The 7,157-nt window shown below is 40.7% G+C and overlaps 1 protein-coding gene across 4 annotated transcripts; it reads right to left on the reverse strand.

The window, feature by feature from the left end:
- Positions 1-2,995: 2,995 nt before the first annotated feature.
- LOC133653053 (uncharacterized) lies at positions 2,996-6,608 on the reverse strand. Of its 4 annotated transcripts, none has more exons than XR_009826644.1 (6): positions 6,102-6,608; positions 5,776-5,852; positions 4,477-4,554; positions 4,313-4,387; positions 3,799-4,213; positions 2,996-3,122 (listed from the first exon to the last, which is right to left on the reverse strand). XR_009826644.1 is itself a non-coding variant. In XM_062052063.1 (6 exons), exons 1-6 carry the CDS (start codon positions 6,421-6,423, stop codon positions 3,114-3,116), a joined length of 696 nt encoding a protein of 231 aa, XP_061908047.1. In that variant the 5' UTR covers positions 6,424-6,608; the 3' UTR covers positions 2,996-3,113. The 4 variants fall into 4 exon arrangements, 3 of the variants coding, with proteins under 3 accessions (XP_061908047.1, XP_061908048.1, XP_061908046.1); XM_062052063.1 differs by lacking the exon at positions 5,776-5,852 and having other exon boundaries at positions 3,799-3,869; positions 4,073-4,213; XM_062052064.1 differs by lacking the exon at positions 2,996-3,122 and having other exon boundaries at positions 3,613-3,869; positions 4,073-4,213.
- Between the last annotated feature and the right edge of the window lie 549 nt (positions 6,609-7,157).

Here is a 7,157-nt window from a genome sequence, read left to right on the forward strand (position 1 = left end):
ACATGTGTATTGGCATAGTTAGGAGGAGATGCCTCATTTAGCGCAAAAAAATCGTCTGGTTTGAGCCAGGTCTCGGCGAGACCAACGACGTCAAGTTTGTTGTCTCTAATGACTTCATTAACTAATAACGTTTTGGAAGATAATGATCTTATGTTTAAAAAGCCCATATTATAGGTAGTGGGCTGTTTTGAGGATTGTTTGTTGAAATTATCCGAAGTAGCAATATTAATAATGTTGCGTTTATTATGCGTAGTGCACTTTAAATAGTTTCGACCATATCTAGGAATTGATACGACGGGAATATTCAGATTGTTTGCTTGGTGCTGCGATACACTGAACGCATCATAATTTGCCACTTCAGTAGAATGCATGTCCACCTTTGACACAGTCACTGCAGAACAAACATTGTGAGTTTTGTATTATTCTAAGAGAATTGCTATGTATGCAGGGATTTTCCAGCCTGGCGCTGGCTAGTTCTATTTTAGCTGACTCCTCACCCGGACTAGCAGATTCTGTAATTGCCTGTGACCGGGCTTGCTCTAGTGTAGTTAGTCAAGTGTGACTCAAACAGAAATCTATGTTCCTAGGCAGGATGATGGCGCCTTCCTGGTTAGGGTGAAGGCCGTCTCTCATCAGCAAGCCTGGTTTGCCCCAGAAAGAGGGCCAATTATCAATAAACGTTAGTCCCTGTTGTCTACAGAAGATAGCCAGCCACTTGTCAAGCTAGACTAATCTGCTATATCTCTCATCATTGCCTCTCGCAGGCAGGGGGCCAGAGACAATTACTCAATGCCTGGACATCTTCTTCGTAGATTACAAGTCTTGGCTATGTTTCTCTTTGTAATCTCTGACTGTCTCATCCTAGTGTCACTGGAGCCAACGTGTACAACTATGTTCGCATAACTAGTGGTGCGATTAGCCTGTCGTACGTTTTTACTGGGCCTGTTGCAAGTTAGCTCCCTAAGATTAGCTTCAATGTCAGGTGCTGTGGCCCCGGGAATACACTTATTTGTGGTTGGTTTGCTAAGCTTTATGTTTTGGGTGATGGAGTCCCCTATGACTAAGGTGTGGTGCCCGGTAGACTGGGGTGTAGGACTAGCTAAAGGGCTAAATCTATTATGCGGCTCAACCGGTTCACCGTTGCTTATAGGCCGCTTAGGACTGCTATAAGCTGGGCTAGTTAGCTCGCTACAGCTAACGCTAGCAGATGTGTCCGCAACATCTTTAAAGATACGAGATTACTCTGCTCTAACTGGTGGACACAGCCCTCTAGCAGAGCCAGACTATCCATGAGAACGGTGCATGAAGCGCAGGGAGCCATACTCATGGTATTTTCTGTCACCAAGTGAAGTTCCTGCTGTCTTCAGCAGGGCCGGCCCGTGGCATAGGCCGTATAGGCAAATGCTAAGGGCGCCGTCCATCAGGGGGCGCCACGCCAGTGCCACAAATGTTGGAGAAAAAAAAAAAAAGTTGGTACTATTATTTCTAAATACAAAAAATAATCCCACGTTAATAAAAATGCAAAGTAAAGATTATTTAATAGAAATATTATTTGTTACATAATCCATTTGAGCACTGCTGTGATTCGGTTAAAGATAATCATAACATAACATTCTCATATAATATGTTAATTTGCTTTCTTTAAGTAAAAAAAAAAGGTCAAAGACAAAGCTATTCGGTTTCTTGTGAATATATACACTTCACTGCCGATGTGGGAGGGGGGGCACCTAAAATCTTGCCTAGGGCGCCAGATTGGTTAGGGCCAGGCCTGGTCTTCAGGGAAGTGGTCACGGTATGCGGGGGCAGATTCCTTCAAACCGGCGCCACCTTACCGGCGCCACCTTCTCCGCGCTAGCTTCGTTAGCTTAGCAGCTAGCTAGCTGAGGGAGGGGTGGTGAGACAGAGATCGGGTGATTTGCAAGATAAATAGGACTACTAAGTATGTTTGGGAAGTGGTAAAGAAAGCTGTAAAACAATTAAAAGCACACAGATAGCAACAGCGAGCAGTCAGCGAGCAGTCACTCACAACCTCTTTTTTGTCAAATTGTTAAGAGTTTAGTCTTGTGTCATCTGGACTATTGTTCTACAATCTGGGCGTCTGCTGCTAGTGGGGAGATCAGTAAGCTCCAGATTGTCCAGAATAGGGCAGCACGACTGGTTCTGGGTTGTTCACTAAGAACCAATGTTAATCAAATGCATGCTTCTCTTTCCTGGCTAACAGTGCAGAACAGGTTGTCAGCTAATACTCTAATATTGTTCAAATCAGTAACCAGGAGTAAAACTCCTGCTTTTCATATGGCCGAAATAGTTTACAGTAGCACTATGCATAATCATAATACCAGGGCGTCTAGTGAGGGTAATTTTGTACTCCCTCGTCCGAGGAAGAATGCATTGCGGACATTTTTTATTTATAGATCTGTATCGCTCTGGAATAACCCACACAGCAAAAACACTCCGCGGCGGATCCCCCGCGCAGGTATCGCGCTTTCCGGAACGGACCCGCATCGGCGTCCATTTGCACTCAGGAATGTATCCGCCACGGCGGCGGGTAGCTGATCCGCCGTGGCGGCGCGTTGCATCCGCATCGCACCCATGATCAAAGCCTTATTTCTGCGGCGGGTGCGCCGTGACGGCGCGCTGCATCCGCTCCGCACCCAAGATCAAAGCCTAACCTCCCGCCGCGGACCAGCAACGGACTCATAAAAACCCTGGCTCATCTGGCCGTGTTGGACCCCTTTATCTTATTTTCAAAATCCCTTCTGTTCTTGCTGTAGGATAAAATAGGAAACTAAAAAATTCTAAGCCCTACTACAGCAATATAGGCTTACATATGCATTGCCTTGTATTTTTAAACTAACAATATTGTCAATAGGCAGAAACAGAAAATGGTCAATTCACTCTATAAAGTAAATATATATAATATATATTTAAAAAGTAAATATACATATTTAATCTAAAAGGTTGTTTATTTATACATATACATCTCTATTCCTCCTGAGGAGGTGGAAGCGGGACTCGTCTCCTCATTGCCCGATCCCCCGCCAATTTGAACCACCTGATGGCGTGTTTGGTGACCTCAGCGTCCGTGGCTGACCTTGTCAACACATTTTTACTCACAGCACCTGTAATCAAACAAGATTACAAGACAGATACGTTTATGTTTATGGTAGGAAGCATCCAAAGCCAAGTATGCTTACACAATACAAAATATGTGATAGGTATTAAGGAGATTACATTTGAAAAAAAAAAAAGGACTTAAAGTTACTGGAGGTGGTTAAAATAAGGCGCGTAAACTATGAATTTGTGATCAGGGTATAGGTGTGCAAGACATCCAAAATGTTTAAACAATATCGTTATTTGGTTCCTTGATCAGAGTACTTGTTTGGCTCTGTTGGATGATGGCGGCTGGGGGTTGGGGGTGGGTGGCATAAATAAATATCCATAACCCAACTTTGGGAGGTTGACATTGTTTTCTTATTATATTTGTACTATCATTCTATGTTTGTATTCGTGTAGGCCAGGGGTGTCCAAAGTGCGGCCCGGGGGCCATTTGCGGCCTGCAGGTCATTTTTTAACGGCCCCAGGGCACATTTTTTAAAAATACGATCGAAATAAATAAAAAACATTAAAAGTGGTATTTAAAGAGCAAACAGGTGAAATGTAACAAGAAAATGTAGCAATGTTTACTCTAATCACACAAAGCTGCCATGTAGGCTGTTTCTTTCTTTAAAAAATAATAATGAATCAAAATCAATGTCATTATGAATTATTGACCTATTCAAGGCTTAAGAAGTTTACCTTCGCAATCAGCTGGTCTTGGTTGTGCTTAATAGTTTCCAGCAGGCTAAGGATGTGGATTACCTCAGGCGCTGTTGACAAACAGCAGTATAAAATTAACATGTTTCAGTGTTTATCCTCATTACTCATAATCCTGACATTAGCTATTGACCTTAGTTAATGACAAAAGTTATTGACAAAGTTTGAAGAAAATATGTGATTGCTTGTGAATTTGAATTTTTTCCAAAATTTGTGGCACAGAATGACCATCCGGTATTTGTCAGTTATTGCTCACCAGAGCAGGAAATGTTGTCGGCCATTCTTCCCCCTCGCCATGTTGGCCTGTAGGCCAGGCTGGATCCAGGCTCCTGGGTCTGCCACATGTTGAGGGCTGCTGGTGAGGGGGGTGGAGGGAGTCGAGGAGGGACTGCCGTTCCTAGTGAGGTGGGCATTGTGAGAGAGCCATCAGTTAACCATGACTGGTAATACCCAAGGGGCCTATCTATACACTAATATTTCAGAGATCAGTCCCTACCTTGTGTAACTCTCTGCATGTTTAATGCAGGTGCTGGTGAAGGCATATGAATGCGTCCTTCCCCATGGTGAGGTGCTAAGGGAGATAAATTGGTATTAAATGGTTGTGATCTGTTAACCATGGTTACTGGATGCTGAGATATTATTTCAGAGATCAGTCTTTACCTAGAAAGTTATCTCCAGTTGAGGAGTCGAGTTGACAAGTACTCATGACTCTTGCTGGCACTCGGCGAGACGGTGGAGCTGGGAGAAGGGATACAAGGAGAGGGGAATATCTTTAGCACTAAGAATGTTAACCATATCTTTAATATTAATGTGGTGGTTTCGTCTACAACGCTAAATATATCCTGTGGTGTACCTCAGGGATCAATATAGGACCTAAATTATTCAATGTCTAGATACATGACATTTGTAAAGTTACAAAAGATTTAAAGTTCGTATTATTTGCGGATGATACAACAGCGTTTTGTTCAGGGGAGAACACACAGAAGATAATACAAATAATAACAGAAGAAATTAACAAATTAAAAAGATGGTTTGACAAAAACAGACTATCTTTGAATCTCAGTAAAACTAAAATAATGCTATTTGGTAACAGTAGAAAAGAAAGTCAAACACAAATACAAATAGACGGAATGGAAATTGAAAGAGTAAATGAAACCAAATTTCTAGGTATAATGATTGATGATAAATTGAACTGGAAATCTCAAGTAAAAAATATACAACATAAAGTAGCAAGAAACACGTCAATAATGAATAAAGCAAAACATGTCCTAGACAAAAAATCACTTCATATTCTCTACTGTTCACTAGTGTTACATATCTGAGTTATTGTGTAGAAATATGGGGAAATAATTACAAAAGTACACTTCATTCATTAACGGTGTTACAAAAAAGATCAGTTAGAATAATATATAATGTTGGATATAGAGAACACACAAATCCTTTATTTATTGAATCAAAGATACTGAAATTCCACGACATAGTGAATTTGCAAACAGCTAAAATTATAAACAAAGCAAACTATAACCTGCTACCCAAGAATATACAACAATTCTTCTCAAAAAAAGAGGAGAAAAATAATCTTAGAGAGAAATGTAATTTAAAACATTTGTACGCACATACAACACTTAAGACCTTCAGTATATCAGCATTATCATGCATTAAGCAAAGCAATCAAACAATGTACTAATATGATCAATTATTTATGCTTACATGTGGAAATAATAATAATAATAATAGTAAATAAAATAATAATAATAAAAAAAGGTAAATAAAGCATAAAATAGTCTCTAATAAATTAAATAAATAAAAAACAGCATATAAAATATATACATCAGCAAATAACAAAAATATAGATCAAGAAAAAGGATCCTTAATATGTGCAGCAATTTTTCCCACTCACATCACCTCATTTTATATTTTTTTCTACAATTAACTATGCCAAAAAACACATAGACATACCTTTTTTTTGTAATGGAAACAAAAACAACATGGCGTCACACACAGCTAGTCCACAGTAAACAGGATCTCGAGCTCCACTAAAGAACAAAGAAAGAAATAATACACACTCACATTAATGGCAAAGAACGGCTGTTCCCATTAGCGTTACGTTGTTGACTAACGCAGTAACGTTAGCGACCTGGGCCTAAACAACACTGACAATAAAGTAATACGCTTTCGTTTCAAGCAGTTGGATATATGTGGAATATCGTAGCATGTAACCTACACACATTCACAGCGTCTAACAAAAGATGGCCTAAGTTAACTGTATTGAACTTTTTACTCACCGGCTTCACGCGGGAAACTTTCACATTCTGGAGTCGGGGTCCCCCGGAACACAAAACACAGATAAAAGACAATTTTACAATAGCACGGCGAAAAAATGACCGTCGTGTGTGGGTTTTTTGACGAATAACACTCTTTTCCACTTTTCTTCGCTCGGGCCTCACCTACCGCGTGCAGCCATTTCGAATTTTCTGTATACGTGACGCCAGACGCACGTCCCCATGCAAAGCATTCTGGGAGGCGGAGCTGGAAATAAAGCCTTTTTTTTACAGAATATAAAGTTTTACTGCTAGTGCTAATATCAAACAACGTCATTACAATCATACATAAATGATGATGGAAACACAAAGGCTGATCTTTACTGCGAATGTAGCAATAAATCTATACTTACGTTCGTGTTCCAGCAAAGAAAGTCCAGAGATCTTGGCTCATGCGCGTACACGCTAGTAGGCGCGTCCACGTCTGCAGGTGCAGACATTGGTCGGCTCAGCGCGCGTAGGCGGAGCCTATAACTCTAGGCGGCGCGCGCCGGTTTGGTTTGTCGCGTCCGCGTATGCGTATGCGAATCAGACACAAGTCCGCTCAGGATCAGCTGTCTGACCGTACAATTTTCCTCTAGGCCAAGGATGTCGAACTCATTTTAGCTCAGGGGCCGCATGGAGGAAAATCTATTCCCGAGTGGGCCGTAATGGTAAAATCATGGCATGATAACTTAAAAATAAAGACAAATCCAGGTTCTTTTCTTTGTTTTATTTTGGCCAAAAATAGAATGAGACACATTCTGAAAAAGTACAAATCACAAATAATCCTCTGGACAAAACACTTAAAGTTTGTCTAAAATTCTGAGGAAATTGGTGCAGTTTCAAAAACACAACGAGCTTAGACTTTGTCTCAGAGTATCTACAAAGCCAGGATTCAAACTTTAAGTCACAGTCTTTCTGGGATTGAACAAAAAAACACAACATGTAAACTCTTGTAGGTATCAAATACCTCCTTTGTCATGTCCACGTATCAATCCAGTGCTAACTCAACAAACCATGAGAAACGGAGGTAAAAAC

This window comes from Entelurus aequoreus, linkage group LG07, assembly GCF_033978785.1.
Source record: "Entelurus aequoreus isolate RoL-2023_Sb linkage group LG07, RoL_Eaeq_v1.1, whole genome shotgun sequence".
NCBI lineage: Eukaryota > Metazoa > Chordata > Actinopteri > Syngnathiformes > Syngnathidae > Entelurus > Entelurus aequoreus.

Coding starts and splice junctions, on each gene's coding strand:
- LOC133653053 (XM_062052062.1), bottom strand. CDS start 6,423: ATGATTGTAATGACGTTGTTTGATATTAGCACTAGCAGTAAAACTTTA. Junction 4,555..6,101: donor AAGTTTCCCGCGTGAAGCCG/GTGAGTAAAAAG, acceptor CCCTTCTCCCAG/CTCCACCGTCTCGCCGAGTG. Junction 4,388..4,476: donor AACTGGAGATAACTTTCTAG/GTAAAGACTGAT, acceptor TATCTCCCTTAG/CACCTCACCATGGGGAAGGA.